Source organism: Phoenix dactylifera, chromosome 8 (genome assembly GCF_009389715.1).
Source record: "Phoenix dactylifera cultivar Barhee BC4 chromosome 8, palm_55x_up_171113_PBpolish2nd_filt_p, whole genome shotgun sequence".
In the NCBI taxonomy this organism is placed as follows: Eukaryota; Viridiplantae; Streptophyta; class Magnoliopsida; order Arecales; family Arecaceae; genus Phoenix; species Phoenix dactylifera.
The window spans coordinates 27,779,077-27,797,763 of NC_052399.1; the positions used below are offsets into that span (position 1 = coordinate 27,779,077).

At 35.8% G+C, this 18,687-nt stretch overlaps 2 protein-coding genes and 2 non-coding genes across 6 annotated transcripts; all 4 read left to right on the top strand.

Annotated features, from left to right (window-relative positions):
- Positions 1–1,923: 1,923 nt before the first annotated feature.
- On the top strand, positions 1,924–2,029 carry LOC120111817. Its single transcript, XR_005513211.1, has one exon. It is a non-coding gene; the product is annotated as a small nucleolar RNA snoR113 (small nucleolar RNA).
- Positions 2,030–4,342: 2,313 nt separating this feature from the next.
- On the top strand, positions 4,343–6,355 carry LOC120103821 (40S ribosomal protein S3-3-like). The gene is made up of 3 exons (XM_008788383.4): positions 4,343–5,090; positions 5,164–5,295; positions 5,888–6,355. Exons 1-3 carry the CDS (start codon positions 5,064–5,066, stop codon positions 6,059–6,061), a joined length of 333 nt encoding a protein of 110 aa, XP_008786605.2. The 5' UTR covers positions 4,343–5,063; the 3' UTR covers positions 6,062–6,355.
- Positions 6,356–10,427: 4,072 nt separating this feature from the next.
- LOC103704893 (peptidyl-prolyl cis-trans isomerase FKBP53) lies at positions 10,428–18,564 on the top strand. 3 transcript variants are annotated; one of them, XM_008788380.4, is made up of 12 exons: positions 10,428–10,598; positions 10,688–10,761; positions 10,927–11,156; positions 11,243–11,391; positions 16,038–16,344; positions 16,437–16,850; positions 16,954–17,133; positions 17,235–17,475; positions 17,660–17,744; positions 17,840–17,881; positions 18,023–18,071; positions 18,188–18,538. In XM_008788380.4, the coding sequence occupies exons 1-12, from the start codon at positions 10,586–10,588 to the stop codon at positions 18,264–18,266; spliced, it is 1,863 nt and encodes a 620-aa protein (XP_008786602.2). In that variant the 5' UTR covers positions 10,428–10,585; the 3' UTR covers positions 18,267–18,538. The 3 variants fall into 3 exon arrangements, with proteins under 3 accessions (XP_008786602.2, XP_008786603.2, XP_008786604.2); XM_008788381.4 differs by having other exon boundaries at positions 16,969–17,133; XM_008788382.4 differs by lacking the exons at positions 17,660–17,744; positions 17,840–17,881 and having other exon boundaries at positions 18,188–18,564.
- Positions 11,511–11,662, top strand: LOC113462585. Its single transcript, XR_003385250.1, has one exon. It is a non-coding gene; the product is annotated as a small nucleolar RNA snoR135 (small nucleolar RNA).
- Positions 18,565–18,687: the final 123 nt, after the last annotated feature.

An 18,687-nucleotide genomic window follows, 5' to 3' on the forward strand; every position in this document is an offset into this window, starting at 1 on the left:
CTTTTTGATATGTATGTGAGTCGATCTCTATCATGTGGCTTTTGCTAAGTGCGATACTGTAAACTCGTCTTAGATAAGTGCTTGTGGGTTAAAAGTTAATTTCAGCCGCATAATTTTCGATTTTTGAAATCAACCATGTTCCTTTAAGTTCTGTCCCTATTTTTTTACTCGGCGTGCGATCCAAAGATTTGTAAAAGTTTGCAAGTTTGATTTCTTTTTTATTTTTGAAAATATACTGATTGTGCGAAAGTTTTGAGTCGTTTTGGGCTTGGAGACCCAGCAGTTGATTCAGATTTGTACAAGGTGCTTTCTTTTGTGAATCTGCTCTACACTATTTATGAGAAACTAGACTTGCAAAGCTGACCTCCGAGGTTATGTCTGGGATCATAATTGGTATCACATTTTGTTTCGTATTTGGCAAGTTCATGGTAGTCAATCTATAACCTTTTTTTAATTTTACAATGAAAAATCTGATTTCTTTTCTTTATTTTTGTAATTTCGAGATGGCTACTGATTTGTTTGTCAGTAACGGTTGGTTGCTCCATGTCAGGTCTGGTTAGTCATCATATAAACTGACCTTTCCTTGTATTGTGTGTGTCATTATTTATATTTTGCATGGCCATTACTTTCGCTTACTGGACCATTGTTAATTTTCTTTATTTCGTATTTACTTGTAAAGTACTATTTTTGGTGTAGTAGTACACTTTGGGTTGTTGTCGGAGACCTTTGTCATCTATAAAGCAATTAGGTTACTCAATACCAACTTTGTGTCGGAAGATGACAATATTAACACCGCCATGTATGCAAATAGAGTTTTGAAAGCTTTCATGACATTAGTCTTTTCTGGCAACATGTTTATCCATCTTCCTCAAGGTTATTTCTTAAACATTTCACTGAGTTTCTTTTTTCATTCTGTACTTTTTTTTTTGTATTTTTATTATTTATGCCATTGCCGATTCTTATGGGTTGCATTATAGATTTTAGCCACTCAGCTTAGTGGTGATGTTCTTGAATTGTTACTCGTTTTTGTGGTATATTGTTGTTTCTCAAGTATTATATTCCTCTATGAAAACTTACATATGATTTTCTTTTAAATTTTTTTTGTAGATAGCTTTGCTTACTTGGATTTGTGATGTCCTTTTTGTTAAACTTATATTACAGCTTAATTATTAAATTAGTCCCTAAGGTCTGGCCTCAAACTTATTTGAGTCCCTAACTTTTTAAAAGTTGCAATGTTACCTCTGACGTTATAAAAATGTTTCAGTTGAGCCATTACTATTATTTCGACATTGCTAACTCAAAGGACCTACACAGGTGGCATATATTTTTATGACGTGGCAAGAAGACACCAATTACAAGGCCAAGATGTGGAGAAATTATTGGGTAGATTAGTTCTACCAACTTGGACTGTAGACCATCCAATCACAGTTTACCACATCACCAATTTGGAATAAAAAATTTCCTTCCACTCTTAGCCTATCCAGAGTTAACTCTAGTTTACTTTTACTTGGCAGCTGGAAAAAAAGAAATGAGAACCCTAAACCTAAATGTCCCCTCTCCTCGCCATCCTCTCCCATATCTTCGTCTCGTCGGCCTCCTCCTTCCTTGGAGCCAACCCCATCACCTGTCGTTGGCCTCTGGTTCCCCCCCTCTGCGCCCTCTTCCACACCTCAGTCCTGTTGGCCTCCTCCAAGCCAACCCCACCACCAGCCGTCAAGAGAATTTTTAGGGTTTTTGGGAGTGGTGCAAAGGGACTCCAATGCACAGGAGAGGATCCTGGTGCATCTTTTCTCTCTTCTTGATTTTGCTTTGAATTGATGCTTTTTTCATGTCTTCAATCCGTTGTTGGTAGCATCTTCTCATATTGATGGTTTCTGTGAGGTTTTAGGGATTCATAAAGATGGAGATTTCTTTTTCTTTTGCTGGCTATGATGACTAAAAGGCCGGGCTTACGTTTGCCCTAAAATATTCTTTATTTTAGTTGGTAGTAGAATGATGCGGCTTGTCATAAGGTACTTAGCTGAGCCAGCTTGTGGTATTTTCAAAACTGCCAAATTTCTGAACTTGAAGATGTTTTCTGGTTTTGAATTTAAAAGCAAATGGCAATGTGATTTCAAGAACTGATTTTGATTTTAATCATCAACGAGGGAGGCGGTAGCTAGTGGAATGATCTTCTAATGAATTTTAGCATTTAGCTTATAAGTTGATAAGGCTTTATGAGAGTTTAACATATCATGTACATTAATCCTATGTATGTGCATTATTGGTTGTAGGTGGTGGAGAGTGGATACTAAAATGGGATACCTGGACACTTGACTAAGCCAATATATAATTTGGCTGAAGTAGGAGCTGATATATGGATGGCATGAGGCTAAAGTTGAAATATTGTCATCAAGATGAAGGTTGGATTGTCATAGAGATGAGGAACCTTGACGAGGAGCCTAACCATGGTCACTAGTTATATATAAAAATAATATATATATATATATATATATATATATATATAAACAAAAGTTATTTTTTCCCAGGGTGTGGGCCACAGAGGGGTGGTTGGTTGGTTTAGACTCCCAAGCTTAAACTCCTACAAGCCAAATGCAGCAGTAGAAGTTGATACAGATTCTTTTCCCTCGTACCATTTTTGCTATATTCGTTCAGCAGCATCTAGACTTTGTTTAAGATGTTTCATGTTTGACTGCGAAGACTTGAAGATTGTTGATTTAATAAAAGGCATATTAATTTTTTGAGTTCATGTCTTGTGATTCTTTCTTTGTTAAACTTCAAGACGAAGATGCTGTTGCTGGTAGAGAAAACATTAATATATACTATAATCTTGGATACGATATCGGATTTTGCTATGTATGGGGTGTTTGATATAATTATGTTGCATCCTTTCATAATACAACTTTTCTACCTTCTCTAGGACGAGCCAAAGGTTGATGGTGGGTGGTAAGGTTGGCTTCGAGGATGGAGGAGGCTGGCGAGATGGAGTTGGGGAGAGAGGACTATGGCGGGGCTTAGCCAAAGGTCGATGGCAGGTGGTGGGGTTGGCTCCGAAGAGGGAGGATGCTGATGAGATGAAGTTGTGGGAGAGGACGACGGCGAGGGCCGAGCCAGAGGTTGACAGCAGTCAGTGGGGTTGGCTCCAAGGAGGGAGGAGGCCAGTGAGGAGATGGAGGGGAGAGGGGACGATTAGGTTTAGGGTTCTTTTTTTTTCTTCCTTTTTTGGTCCTTCTTTTCAGCCGAAAAAAAAGTAATCAAAGTTAACTCTGGATGGGCTGAGAGTGGAAGAAAATTTTTTTATTCCGAATTGATGATGTGGCAAGCTTTGATTGGATGGTCTATAGTCCAGGTTGGCAGAACTGTTCCACCCCATAATTTCTCCAAGATGTGACATAGAGAGAGAGAATTGGGAGGGAAAAATTGCCACATCAGCGGCTTGCTGGGACCTTTAAAAACCCCAAATTCCCTAGGCTTCCGCCCCAACAAGCTGTTAATAAGGCAATTTTTCTTTCCCCATTGTCTCTCTTTACCACATCTTGGCCATGTAATTGACATCTTCTTGCCACATCATAAAATACATGCCACCTGTGTAGTTCCATTTGAGTTAGCAACGTCGAAGTGACGGTAATGGCTCAATTAAAATGTTTTTATAACGTCAGGGATGACATTGCAACTTTTGAAAAGTTGGGGACTCAGATAAGTTTGAGGCCAAACATCAGGGACTAATTTAGTAATTAAGCCCTTATATTATTGTCATATAACATCTCTACCTCTGTTTTTGATGCTACATTTCACCCTGCAGTCTTGTATGATTGGCTTAGTTTGGAGACAGGCAATGTAGATAATTTAGATGTTTCTGATGCAATTATTGTGTCTATTTTTTGTATTAGCTCCAATAACAGAAATTCCTAGATGGCTAATTATCATGGCTACTATTCTATCTTTTGATCTTACTAAATGAGCTAATTATTATTCTTCATATAGATGTCCTTAAGGCCTTGAACTTCTTTATCTGACTTAATTTTTTTTATTTTGTTTTGGCAAGTGAGTAGGCTGAGATCTTTAAGAATCTTAGTGCTATCCATTTGAGCACTTCTATTCTCCTTGTCCTCCTGAACAAAATGCTTTGGAGGCTTTGCTGAAGTGCATATTAGAGAACTATGGAGTTTGTCAGGCTTCTTGTATTTTCCTTGTGTGCTTGAAGTTTGGAATAAGCTCCAACATTTTGACCTCCTTTTAATTCATTGTTCTGCTGATTGATAAGTTCTGATTTTTTTTTTTGAATTTGGTATTTCTGATCATCTCTAAACATAGTTCATCTTCTCTGTGAATTCTTTGTTCAGATACCATATTTTGTTTCTATAATCTGCCTTAACCTTTTATCCCCCAATGCTCATTTAAAATTTCTGTCATATAATATCTGAGAAGTGGAGCTTCCTTTTATCCAACTTAAAATTTAAGAGTTGGAGAGAATCTCCATGAGCTTGATTTTAGCATCGATTGCAGGGTTTATTACCTTTTTCCCTCATTTTTGATTGCATATGACTTCTAGTTGTAAAATTTGCATGTGAAATAATCTAGTAGTGAGTGTTTCGTAACGGGTTTAAGTGCCAATTAATTGTTTTTCCTCTCCAACGTTATTGGGCATCATCTTCTCTTATAACTTTTCCACAGCATATAATGTTCCTTAATGTTCCAGAGCTAGGTTAGATCTATGGTTTTATGCTGTCTCAATTTCCTTGGTCATATTTTCATCAAAATGTTGGATGACTAGTCTATTTGTCGTCTTCTTCTGTGATGGTTATTTCTTGTCACCATCTATGATATAAGAGAAATCAAATAAGCCTTTGACATTTTCTAAAAAAAAGTGAACTCTTTAATTCATTATAATAGATGCATGACCCACCTCAATTCTAAGTAGTAATGTTTATCCTTGCTTGTGGAGCTGCTTTGCTGGTCCAGTCATCCTTTTCTTGGATTTTCTTGTGATTTGAAATTCACTACTAGTCTGACTTGCCTATGATCTCTCTTTCAGGGCCTGTTATGGTGTCTTGAGGTTTGTCATGGAGAGTGGTGCCAAAGGTTGTGAGGTATTTTGTATCCCTTGCAAATGCTTCACTTTTATATGAAAATTTGTAGATTTGAATTCCATGCTTTTTGCAGGTAATTGTTAGCGGGAAGCTAAGGGCACAACGTGCTAAATCCATGAAGTTTAAGGATGGTTACATGATTTCTTCTGGTCAGCCGGTCAATGAGTATATCGACTCAGCAGTGAGGCATGTTCTTCTTAGACAGGTTAGCTTCTCACTTGCTGCCTTGCATTGATCATTTTATCCTCCAGATTTGCATCTGCTCATTATTCAGTAATATGTGTGGGGTCATTACCAAATTACCATTGGTACATACTGACATAGCTTCAAACCAATGAGGGTGACACCCAATATCTGTATCTTGGTGTTGGACTTTAAGATGGTTGTTTTGCCCATGTACTTCCATGTTGGATGCTAGACCTTAATGTCACTTATAATATCTTACATCTATTTGGGCTGTTAAAAAATACCGGATTTCTGTTATACGCATGTTATCCTTTTTGTATTGTATTTGGTTTTTACGTAATGAACTAAGAATTCCTTTCTCTCTTTCCTTTTCTTTCAAGACTACCTTATGGAGTTCAAAATTTGAGTACAGGTATTCATTCTGATCCAACATATTGCTTGCGGTCCACTGCATGTGTTGCCTGTCTGCGCTGTTGTGGCTCATAATAATGCCACTTCGGATGATCCTGTAGATTGTCTTTTGTTTCTTGCATAGCTCTGTCATTTGTCTGCTTCAGAATCCCAGTATGCTCATCAAGATAGACACTAACTGTTCTTGCTTTCCTTGTCAGGGTGTTCTCGGGATCAAGGTCAAGATCATGCTGGATTGGGATCCAAAGGGGAAGCAGGGACCTGCAACACCTCTGCCAGATTTGGTTACCATTCACACGCCAAAGGATGAGGAGGAGTGCATCAGGCCACCACTAATGGTGGCCCCGGAGTTGGAGGTTCCAGTTGCAGTCTGATCCTTGCTTGGCCCCTTTTGTTCATTTGGCTGGGGGGTTGTTCTTGTCCACTTGTTGAGTTGATGCTCTTGAGAAGAGTTTCAGAATCTTTTTTGGGTAGTTTTTCTAGTTTCCTTTGAAAGTATCATAGAGCATGTTATTAACTAAGAGCTTGTTTTGGGACAACAATTTTTCAATCTACTCTATGCTAGTTGTCACCGATGAATCTCATTGTGTTGTCATTTTTTGAAGTTCAACTCTATTCATGGTCGATTCTATTTGGTTTTAAACCATCAGAAAATAGTTTCAGGGCTAGTTTGGCATTGATGTTACTTTCATGTTTTTGTTTCTCCACAGATTAGTTAAATATGACATGGAGATTGATCAGCATTTGTTTAGACTTCTGTTCTTTTTGTTTATTATCATTCTTTCTGGAAAACAGAAAGTTCTATAGGTTTTGAAGAATTTCAAAAGAACATAGCGTTCTGTAGAGTTTGTCCATGTAACCGAGAGTATCCCATCACCTTTGAGATGGAGAGTGGTGAGCTTATCCCCTTAACGTGTTCATAACAATGCATCATGTAAGGGAAAAAAAGGAAAAATCGTGGACCTAAAACTTTGTATAGCTTATTCAAACCAATTTGCATCCAAAAAATAGTTTGCATTTCAGGCCACATTGATACGTATTTACAATCATAATGAAACCTATTTACAACCATAATGATGCATGCTTTTTTTTTTTGGTTGAAAACGGCAATTCATATAGCTCTAGCTTGAGTATATCCAGCCAAATCCAAAGAAAGTAAAAAGTACAAAAAGGTGGAAATGTCGGCAACAGATATCCAAAGGAACCTTCTGGAGTGCCGGACAACATAGGAGGTGAGTCAGTTAGCTGCTCTGTTCGCTTCTTGGTACGCATGTGCTGTCTGAAAATAAACTATCTTTTGAACAAAACTCCGGATCTCCAGGATGAGCGGGTGACTGTCATCGTACCTATCCGCACTCCGGATCCAATCGATCACCGTAGAAAAGTCCCCCTCGAGATACACCCGCTCGACGTCGAGGACCTTCCTCGCAAAGGATAAGTCCTCCCAAGCAGCCTGCAGCTTTGCTCCGACAATGGTGAGCCCTGGCATGTGTCGGGCCCAGCAGCTATAAAAAAACTTGCAGTACATATATTCAAGAAAATTGTGCGATCAAATGGTGAATTCGTACGAAGAAAGATAAATTCTGCAAGCCCTATCCAGTGTGGCATTGCATTGATAATATAATTAGTTAGGGTGACTTGGCAGGCGTGGGAGAGGAACCAACTCAAGTTTCTTTTTAAACCTTTGAATAAGAAAATCATTGGCAGGCGTGGAGAGCCTCTTACCAGCAACAGTTATGGCCAAGATCTCCAACCACAATGTGGAAAAAAAAAAAAAAAAGAAGCAAGCCATGTACAAAGAACTCCACAGATGAATGTATGAAATTAATTGAAGCAACTCAATACAAAGACCGAGAACAATCAACTTGTAGTTATGTTGCCAAATACAACAGTAGAAAAGTATTTTATAGGCTTTATGGGGACTTCTAGTATATATATTCATATTAATTGCATCTAATTAAGACTGCATAGGAAAATGAGCATACATTATAGGAAGATGTAAAGATAGATAAGTACATGGATATATTAATGATCCTTGTATGAATTTAAATTAATATGTATCTAGACCAAGGTTTGCCGGTGCCACGCTAGTACAATGTCGATACATACGAAATTTTTTTGGCATGCCGAGTATCGGTATACTACCCATATTAGGTACCAGTATCGAACCGGTCTGGTATGCTCCGTACCATCTAGTTTAGGCCAGTACGACATACCATAATCCAGCCTATTCCAAAACATCAACTTTACTAATTTCAACAAATAATTAGAAGACCAAGTATCCCACTGCAATCCTAATGATGAGCCTTTTCCATCTGGAGTCCATCCAAGAAGGGGAGTACATGCAAGATTTGTCATTGTTAATCCTCTGATTAGTAGCTATGGAACATTTCTATTTCGAAAATATTAACAAGTGTGATCTTGGTAAACAGAAGAAGGTCTTCTACATGAAGCAAATGAAACTGCTGATCTTGGCCATGTTGAAAAAGATTATCATGGATAAGCCATTGCTGACCTTGTAATTTAGCTTAGCCAATGGACTTTGAGAGCACAATATGAAAATGGAAGGGGAAAGTGAAAGCCTCTATCTAATCCCCTAATACTATTGAACTACGCCGGAGGGCTCCAACACTAAGTGAGGGACAAAAAGGAAGCTGAGGAAAATAAGATTTTATATGCCTTTTCCATGTCAAATTTAATCATAATGATGATTTGGTAAGATTTCTATCAGTAACAAAGGCAGCTTGATCAGGTCCAATAAGAAATGCAGCACCAGCTTTTAAAGGAGGGATAAGGAGCTTGGCTAGGAGCTTATAACGAAGTCTCTGACCTTAGGGATTAGAGCCATAGTTTTAAATAACGACATTATAACTATTATAATGGCCATTGTAATGGTTTCGGCCAATCCAATTATTTTATGGAGATTAATAACATAGGAAAATATAACAACCGTTACTTTACACTGATTCTATTATTTCTTATTGCAATGGGTTGTTATAACGCTAATAATGCCCCCTTTTCTCCTCATACTCTCTTTTCAATAAAATAATATTTATTTCAAATTTCAAAATTTTTCTTCAAAAATTCATCCAAAAGTGATTGTACAGTCTAAAAATTTATTTTATCTAATAAAAAAAAGAAGGAAAAGAGAACACTCTTACTACTAGTTATTTTTTATTATGAGGCTATTAAAACAACCATTATTTCATCAATTATTTTAATATTAAGAATCTTGAAATTGTCCTTCAGGATAAATAAGTTAAAACTATAACAATGTCTGCGGGGGCTATTATAAGCTAATAACGCTTTATTTCAGCCTATGATAACAGACACATAAGGAACCCCAAAACTTTGAATAATCAGAGAAAAAGAAGATTTCTTCAACCCGCTCAACTTAAAACTCTCAGTAGATAATTAGAAGAAGATAGAAGAATTTTAAAAATAGAGCTTTTAAGTTCTTTTTTCTTTCATTAATCCTTCACACCTCTTAAACTGTGGTACATAGCCCCTATTTATAATACTAGTGAAATCCTCCTTTCACAATTTGGATTAATTTTCTCTCCTAGTTTGAATAGAATTAGGTATCCTAAAATAAATATGATTAATAAAAATATTTTAAAAAAACTAAAATTTAAAAATATTATAAAAAAATAAAATTCTTGAGGAGGTAAATTTCGACTTTTACATCTACTATGCCTTCTATCATCCCTCCCGATCTTCTCGGATAGATACCTACATCAGGTCAATGTTTTACCCGAAAGAAAAACATTCGGTATGATCAGCCTATTTTGGGGCTTAAATGATTTCAGTCCAATTCAACAAGGTTGGCCCAAAGTTGTAAATCTTAAAAATATATACAATTTTTTAAAAAAAAGATCATCTCAATCGGGCATTGTATGATCAAATTATTATCTCCTAAAGTTTGACCTACGACTTGGCTTTCTGATGCGGCGGATTTTGCTTCTGAACCTTGTCTAACTCCACTCGTAGTGATTAAAGTAGTCTACATCGAGTTCGAGGATCCTTCTGAATAATTGAAGCAAAAACCCAATGTTATAAGATTGAAAATTTGTCTTAAAATTTGGTAATATTATAGGTCTTATATATATATATATATATATATATGATATAAACCGATGCTTATATGCATATTATTTTTGATTAGTAACTATATAATAAATTAATAATTTTTTAATAATATATTTTTTTGAATATCTGAATACATATTTGATATAGATATTTTTGTTGCATGTGTCCCTCAACTCATCCTACTTTTGTAACAATGCGCGCCTGTTATACTTTTTGATTGACATGCTAAAATTATTCTAAGTGCAAAATGATACTATTATCTTTTTTATTAATATTTTGTTTAAAAAATTTATTTAACTTATATTATAAAGAATTATATTTTTGTATAATTTTTAAGTCAATATAAAAGACAGTAAACTAACTATTCTGCGTTTAAAATGATTGTTTGTTAATGTCATCAATCAGAGAAAGAAAAAAAAAATTCTAATCGGAGAGGTTTTGCTGCCAAAATATAATGAACAGAGAGATATTTACAAAAAATAGTAATTTTCGGAGCTAAGCAATAAGAGAATATATATATATATATATATATATATATATATATATATATATATATATATATATATATATATATATATATATATATATATATATATATATATATATATATATATATATATATATATATTCTTTTTGAAAGAAACTAGTCCCTTTAAAGTGACCACCCCCCGCCGCTCCACTTCCCACTCCGCCGCTAGGGTTTTAGGCCGCCAGCCTCGTCCCCGGCCTCATACGTAGGGTTTTGAATCCCTCCTTCTCATATCGGCTCCATTACCCGCAGTCGCCTCCAATCTCGATCGCCTCCTGCCATGGCCTTCTGGGGTGAGAAATCCTCTAAATTTCATCCTCAATTCTAAGTTCCCTCCTCGAATTCCATGGTTTCTGACTCGATTCTTTCATCTCTTTTACAGGGATCGAGGTGAGGCCCGGGAAACCCTACTCCCATCTCTACGACAGCGCCCGCGGAAGGCTTCGCGTCTCTCAGGTCCGTTTTCTCCCAGCAAATCCCTCATAAATCCCATCATTCGGTTTAGAATTTTGGTCGTTGTTCTTTTCGATTTAGGGTACCTGTTTTCTGTCAAAAAAATCCATGAAATGTTTTTGGATTCCTTAACGCTTTATATTGAAGTTTTAATGGCGGATCATCCAGGCGACGTTGGGAAACGGCAAGGGGGAGAAAAAGAGTGTTCTGCAATGCAATGTTGGCAATAAAAGTCCCATTCTTCTCTGTAATTTGATTCCTAATGCCAGCGAGACGTGCCATCTGGAGCTCGAGTTTGAGGAGGATGAGGAAGTCGTCTTCTCGGTCCTCGGACAGAGAAGCGTGCACCTTTCCGGTTACTATCTTGGCTCGAATACTTGCGCCGGTGGAGATGAGACGTATCCTTTGATGATTTGAGCTTTATGGATGATTGAAATTTTGTGGGCATTATTTTTGCTTGAATATCTCCTTGATTCTACTCTAGTGATTCATATGGTGAAGATATTGGGGAAGAGGATTCGGACAACTACGACAGCTATGACAGCCAAGAAGATGAGTATGAGTCTGACTTTATTGACGATGGTGATTTTGAAATGTTTTCTCCTTCTTCTTCTCCTCGGCGGAAAAGTAGTGGTAATTTGAGTTCGGCCCTGTCTTTTATATTGAAGCATTAATTAGGTTGTGTTAGAGTTTTGAATGCTGAAATCCCAATAGTCATTTTTGATCCTTAGTGGTAGGACTCAATTGTCAGTACTGCAGGATTGCGCATATTAGCATTCTTCTATTAATTATGCTTTTCTTGCTGAAAATGTTTCCTGCTATATTAGTAATTTTGGGAAGATTGGCAGTTGGATTCTGCTAAAGGCTTTCATTGAGACTATGAACAATCATTTTTTCTGTATTTGTTTTTAATAATAGAATTCAAATAACATTTGTTTCCTTCTTATCTGTGTGTTGCTTCTTGGTCTTGTCATTATCCATTTATATTCTTCTAGAGAAAACACAGATGATGTTTTAGAATTTGTTCTTATTAGAAGTTTCAAGGATTAGATATCTTGAGCTATTTTGATAATGCCACTGGGTATGAGAGCTGCCATTTTATTTGATTTATTATGGTGAAATTAGTTTTTAAGAATAATTGGTTATGACTATCCTGTCATAGAAAGATTTGTTTAGAGTATGTCATTAAATTTTGTAGCAGAGAGATGATTTAAGTGTTTGTTTGATTCAATAAATTCAACTTTTATTTGTAAGAAATTGTTTTATTAAATCATTAGCGATCAATCCAATTTTTGTCGCTCTAGCTGGTGGATGTCCATTGCCACAAGTTAGTGCTGCGAACATGCAATGCCCATTTTCTTAGTGTTGTTCCATTATTTCTGAGAGAGATTTTTCCCCCCAAGAGGAGTTGTTTTTTATAAGCTTATTATTTTCAAGTAATCACAGAATAACTGTTCAATTATTAAAAAAAAATTGAGTTTTCAAAAATTTAAAATTCACATACATTGACCTATTGAATATGATATTTAATTTTTCCAACAAATAGAATATAAATATCAGGTAAAAGACAATTTATATCATCAAATTCAAAATTTGTCATCTCATGCAATTCATTGCAACTGAAGAAAGATGGTGCATTTTGAAAGGAATGAGTAAATGGAGCGTGAGTGTTTTTATGCGGTACATGTGCACTATGCATCACTTATAGGTAAGTGGCTATTATTCTAACAACTATGAACTCTTGGCTCGTAACTTTGTCTCTTCTTAGTGCTTTCGATACATGTTAAAACTGTCTCTCATGAGACACATCAAAACTGATGTATTTGTAAAGGTGAAAAAATTGTCGATCTTCTGGTAAGTAAGGGAGGCAATTTATAATCTGACCCATCAAACCGACACGTGAACGATCTGTTTTAAGCATGTTTTTGTTGGACACATAAATGGATCAACTCGTCGTTACATGTTTATTAAATAGGTTGGGTTCAAGTTTAGATCTTTGACCTATTTAACCCATTTTGATTCATTTAATTATTGGGTCGGGTTAAACAAGTCAAAAATAGGTTAAGTGGGTTTTAAATAGGTTAACCAGATTTTAAACAAGCTAAATGAAATAAGTTAAACAGATTTTAAACAAGTTAAATGGGTTTCAACAGGTCAAGTCAGGTTAAACGGTTTTTTAATGGGTTAAACAGGTTTCAACAGGTTAAACGGGTTTCAATATGTTATATATGGGTCGGTCAGGTCACATGTTTGTTAAATAGGTCGGGTTTGGGTTGACGAACTTTTGACCTAACCTGCTTCTGACCCGACCCGATTGCCACCTCTACTGGTAAATATTTAAATTTATGACTAAATTAGATCTTAAAAGTAGAAAACTTTCCAAAATTTAAATTTTGAACTATTGCAATTAGCTAAAACTAATTGCGTCAAATGATAAGTCAATTTATTGATCAAGAGTATTTAGTTTTCCATGAAAATAATGATTATTGAAATTGAAAGTTCATCCCTGTCTTTATGGCATGGACAAATGGGAAGTAGCGATCACAGATTATTACCTAGTGGTTATGGATGATAGGGATAGGATAAGAAGTATCTTATGAATGTAATATTTCGTGAATGATCGGAAGATTCTAGCTTGGGGTCAGCTTAAGTTAACTATTTGAGGATACCTTAGTTTTTATATCTTGAACATCACTAGAGTTTACAAAAATTATGATTTAAATTAATGAGATTGGATGTCAATCTAGGATATGTTTAATTAAGCTGTTATACATGTTCACCTAGTTTGTATAGGAGAGTTTGCTGCTTGGACCTTTTGATTGAACTCGATTACCTGTACCCAGTACTCGGACATGAATATGAATATGATTCGTTGCCTTGCCTTTATGTTTGGAACTTATCAAAAATTAGAAGAAACAAACATTAAGCACATAGTAGGACTTCACATTCATAATGCACATATAGGCCAAGATAGAGTAGATGAGTCTTAGGAAAGGTTGGGACATGGTTAACATAATGCCTCATGATACAAAAGGTGGCAGGATTCTATATGTAAATAAGTGAATAATTTATTAAGGAAAACTTTCTTATCAATTGATAATATACATTCTTGAGAGCGCGGAATACTCCTAGCCGCATATTGCTTTAACACATGTTTATGGATTTATTATTTATTGTCTTGCTTATAATGGGCATAGGTCTGCACTAATGGTATTGGCATGTCGATGCAATATATCAACCACTAATGTGCATGAACAATTCATGTGAAGGAAATGGATGGTAATTGTTGTTAAGGTTGAGATGAAGTTGTAAGTCTTAAAAGGGGCTAGTTTGGATCTTGTTGCGAATTTGATCTTAGATCATAATTTTTTTCTAATTTTTCAGAAATTCCTAAATATAAAAGAAATATGAATATTGAAGTGTGAGTCAACTATAAAGTAGATGAATAGAATATATAAGGCATGCATACAACAAGTATAGTTTTCACCAATTTGGGCTTGTATATAGTATTTTTAATGAAGCAAACATTCTATTTGGTTATTCAAGATGTTTATATACTATCTGTCATTTTAATCTTTATTCTAGGTAAAATGCTTTATTGACAAACGAGGATAATAATTTAATATATAGTTGTAAAAATACAAAAGCTTACATCTTCTTTTTAACTTTATGAATTTCAATAATAGGCTTACAAATTTTACTATTTGAGACTTATTAGTGACAAGCCATTTAAGGACCACATAGTCAAAGAAATTATAGCAAAGCGGGCCTACACATGATTTCATTTGTAAGCAACATAAGCAATTTGTATGTGATCTGAAGGAATGTATAGTTTACCATATGGATCCGAATCTTGTGATCCTAGATTGATTCTGATATTGATGGGATCCAGATCATTTAGGTCCATTTTGAATCAGATCATGAGTCATAAGATTTCAACAACCGTGCGGGTAGAAAGTTGATGTCAAATTGTGTGAGGTTAACCGTCCCCATCTCATGTTCTACAAAAGATAATATTGCATCAATGGCTATGATGAGGTCAAACAATACTTTTTAGTCATATAACAAAACAAGAGATAGTGGCTAAGATGGTACGGACAATGTAAACAGAAAAGTTCTAAGAGCAGCAATAATTTCATGCACACTAGATGCATGGAAGTTAAATGCAATAGCATATTCTCTGTTGGAGTGTTAGGCCTGTCATGAGCAACATATTTCTCAAGAAATATTTGATGCTTGACAGTGAAGTTATCAATATTCTTTTTCACATAAAGATGGATCAAGATTGGGGCTTAAATTAGCCTTTAGATTGGTGCCAATTATTTAATTACCCATACCACATCCCTTTGTAAGAATTTAATCTTGTAAGTACCAATCTTGTTGCACCATTATGATTATAAAAGTTGTTAACTTAATTACAAAGGTTTAACGATATTACTACATGCTTGCTCGCACCATGGATGCACTTAAACCCACATGCATGCATGTGCACATAGCGTTGCAGCTAGGTCTGAAGGGCTTATACAATCAAATCATGGAAATGAGTGGTCATTAGAAGGCACTTTGATTTGGCACTAAAAACTTAAGTATATGTTATTTTGGATGGATATCTAGGTTCCCTAGAAAAGGAGAAAATGTAAAGAAAGAGAGAAAGAATCCTTTACTTATCAGGGAACAAGTTGGTATTCGTGTATAGATGCATGTGCAGGTGTGCATGCACTCATGCTTGTGTGTGCACGTTGTAGTAGATTACCTAGGTCAATTCTTGCTGCTAGGGTTAGAGGAATTAAACATTCAAATATTGGAACTGAGTGCTGATGAGTAAGAACTGTTCTTTCATACTAAAAACGAATTATATGGGTATTGGATGGTTATCTAGTATCCTTAGAAAAGGGGAAAAAGGAAAGAGAGAAACCTTCATGAAGGTTCCACTAGTCTCCTATTATTGCCAAAGCTTAATCTTAATTGACTTGTGGACTTCCCCTACCGGTGTTGTAGCTAAAATAAGATGAAAAATATGACTATTTGACATCTAATCCACTGGGCTCAGTTTCAATCTTAAAATAGCCTGAAATTTATCCAAAATTGCAAGGAAATTGAAATAAAAAAGTACATGATCCTACTTCAGTTCATCTGCATTTACTTTTTTCTCTTATGACATTTCAGAAAATGCAATAACTGCTTCGTGATTGCCTTCTGCTGTTCTGATATTTGATGCCGCATCATTCTCTGTCGAAATGTTTGTCCTTAAAGATGTTTTATTTCTTTCAAATTGATAGTTGTAATTGAGGAGATTGAAGAGGATGACAAGTTAAATAATGAAAACGGCAATCGTCGTCGCTTAAAGAAAAAGCATCAGGTAAGTGATACTGATGATGGTGATGATAGTGCTCAGTGTCAACTTGTTGTCAAGTCTAATAGCTCCACGGTACTGGAAAGTGAGGATGAAGATGGCTTTCCAATCTCTTTTTCCTTGAAAAAGAAAAATTCTGCTAAGAATGTGGAAGAGAATGTAAAAACAGATGACAAGATAATTGATGACAGAAAAAGGAAGCTTGGTGCCATCAATGTCCCTGAATCTGCAAGGTTTGTGTTGGTCTATAGTAATTGTGTTGCCAATATTTCTTTTTGATATTTACATCTTTCATATAGCATGATGTGTTAATTTTTATTAACAGGGAAATTCACCAGCCATTTGAGATTGATGCTGAAAACAAGAATATCTCAAAGAAGAAAAAGAAGGTTAAGGATAAAAAACCACATGAAAATGGATCAAAGTCATCTGATGGGGAAATGTTGAGTATTGAGCAAAAGAAAGATGAGGACGGTACAGTATTTGGTGAATCAAAAGTTGAGACTGAAGAAAAAGATCTTGCAACAGAAGGTCATATTGATGTGCCAGAAAATGATGGGAAGCTGAAGAAGGAAAAAAAAGACAGGGCTGAGAAGGGAAAGACATCTGAAGCAAGCCCTTCTGGTTTTTCAACAGAGAGAACAGAGGGTACTAATGGAGGGCCAAATCAAGCTCCCAATACTGATGGCATGGACCAAAGTCATCCTGTTGGGCCAAATGATGAGCCTTCTAATGATAAGTGAGAACCGTGGTCTTTCAGTTTAATAGACATTTGAAGTTCTGTATAGGGCAAATTGATGGTTTCCTGAATTTTGTTCATACAGTTTTTAATTGGTGTATAGTGATCCATCGTGCAGGGTCAGCAGCAGCAAGAAACAAAAGAAGAAAAATAAGAAGAAAAAAGGCAAAGATGATGTAGCTCAAGAAGAGGATGATGTACTGGTGGAGAACGAGAACACCATGCAAATATCTTCACAGGGTGTTGGCAAGATCAATGAGAATCTTGTTGAATCACAAAACAAGTAAGAACTTGAAGTAACATGATGTTATTGAATTGAACTACTGGCTCTGTTGCCTTACATTGGTATATATGTGAACTTGTATGGTTTTATCTTGTGTATAGGACCTCCGAAAATAATGCTGAGACTCCTGCCAATGCTACTCAGCAAGAGGCCAAAAAAAAGAAGAAAAAAAAGAGCAAGAACCAAGCTAAGGATTTAAATGCAAACCAGGAGTTATCAAATCTTGTGGAGGAAGAAAAGAAAGTAGAGTCATCCAAAATGAGGACATTTGCCAATGGTTTGACTATTGAGGATCTAGCAATGGGCAAACCTGATGGCAAAAGAGCTTCTCCAGGTTGTAAGGTAATCTCTCGCTGTGTGTGTGTGTGTTTGTGTGTGTGAATAAATTTGACTCCCGTGTCTTGGTTATTTGTATTTCTTTGCTGCTATGGCTTCCACTAATAAATCCATTTTCTCCTCCACATCTTGTGGAAGGGGTTCAGCTGATTAAATGGGCTTCCTGAATTTTTTTTCCCTTGCTTTCCAGGTCTCTGTTAACTATATTGGCAAGTTAAAGAATGGAAAGATATTTGACTCTAATGTTGGCCAAAGGCCGTTTAAATTCCGTCTTGGTAATATTATAATTAACTAATTATCACTTGGGAAACCTTCATTTCTTTTACAGCTTTTATAGGTCTAACATAAATGTTTTTATTGTTTGTTAAAGGTATTGGGCAAGTTATCAAGGGATGGGATGTTGGTGTTAATGGTACACACTGAAAATTAAAACTTTATGCGATTCTATTGTTTTGAAAATACGTATCAAAATGAATGTGTGTAGTATGTAAATGTATTTATTTACATATGTAATGTCGAATCTAGTCTGATGCTTGATTTATTTGATATTTAGGTATGCGTGTCGGGGACAAAAGAAGACTCACCATCCCACCATCTATGGGGTCCGTGTTTATATATTTATTTATATATATATATTCTCATTTTCCTGCTTTTATTAACTTCTTCCTTCGCAATGTGATATCTAATCTTGCCTGTTGGATTCTATTTGGTTATGCAGTTATGGGGAGAAAGGTGTAGGGAAAATACCAGGGAACTCATGGCTTGTGTTTGACGTTGAGCTAGCTGGCGTGCAATGAACTCCCAGTACAAGACGTTAATGAAGGAAAGTTTTGCAGGTTAAATGCGTGCTTTCAAATTTTGCCGAGTATATGTGGTGCTCTTTTCGGGAGCTCGGTATGCTATGAGAGGGTTTACTTGTTTATCAGAATTTTGAAATTTTTCTGCAGTCTGCATTCTCTCTTTTCATCTCTTTCGATTGATAAATTTCTAATGCACTCCTCAGAGTTCTAAGGCCATACTTTGTGATTTTTTTTTTCTATTTGTTTGGATGGAAAGAATTTTTGCCGAATTGAAGTTCCTCTCAGAATTTTGTCATATTAATACTTATCCCCACAACACCCCCCCCCCCCCCCCTCTCCTTTTCCCTTTTTCCTCGGTTGGTTAAACTTAAAAGGGAAAAAAAAATACACACACCATGAGTTAGGTGACACTTAAATG

Bases quoted from the DNA above. Each gene is read 5' to 3' on its own strand.
- LOC120103821 (XM_008788383.4), top strand. From the start codon at position 5,064: ATGGAGAGTGGTGCCAAAGGTTGTGAG. The intron at 5,091-5,163 runs GTATTTTGTATC...TGCTTTTTGCAG, and splicing joins GTGGTGCCAAAGGTTGTGAG to GTAATTGTTAGCGGGAAGCT. The intron at 5,296-5,887 runs GTTAGCTTCTCA...TTTCCTTGTCAG, and splicing joins GGCATGTTCTTCTTAGACAG to GGTGTTCTCGGGATCAAGGT.
- LOC103704893 (XM_008788380.4), top strand. The intron at 16,851-16,953 runs GTGAGAACCGTG...ATTGGTGTATAG, and splicing joins GATGAGCCTTCTAATGATAA to TGATCCATCGTGCAGGGTCA. The intron at 17,745-17,839 runs GTAATATTATAA...TGTTTGTTAAAG, and splicing joins GCCGTTTAAATTCCGTCTTG to GTATTGGGCAAGTTATCAAG.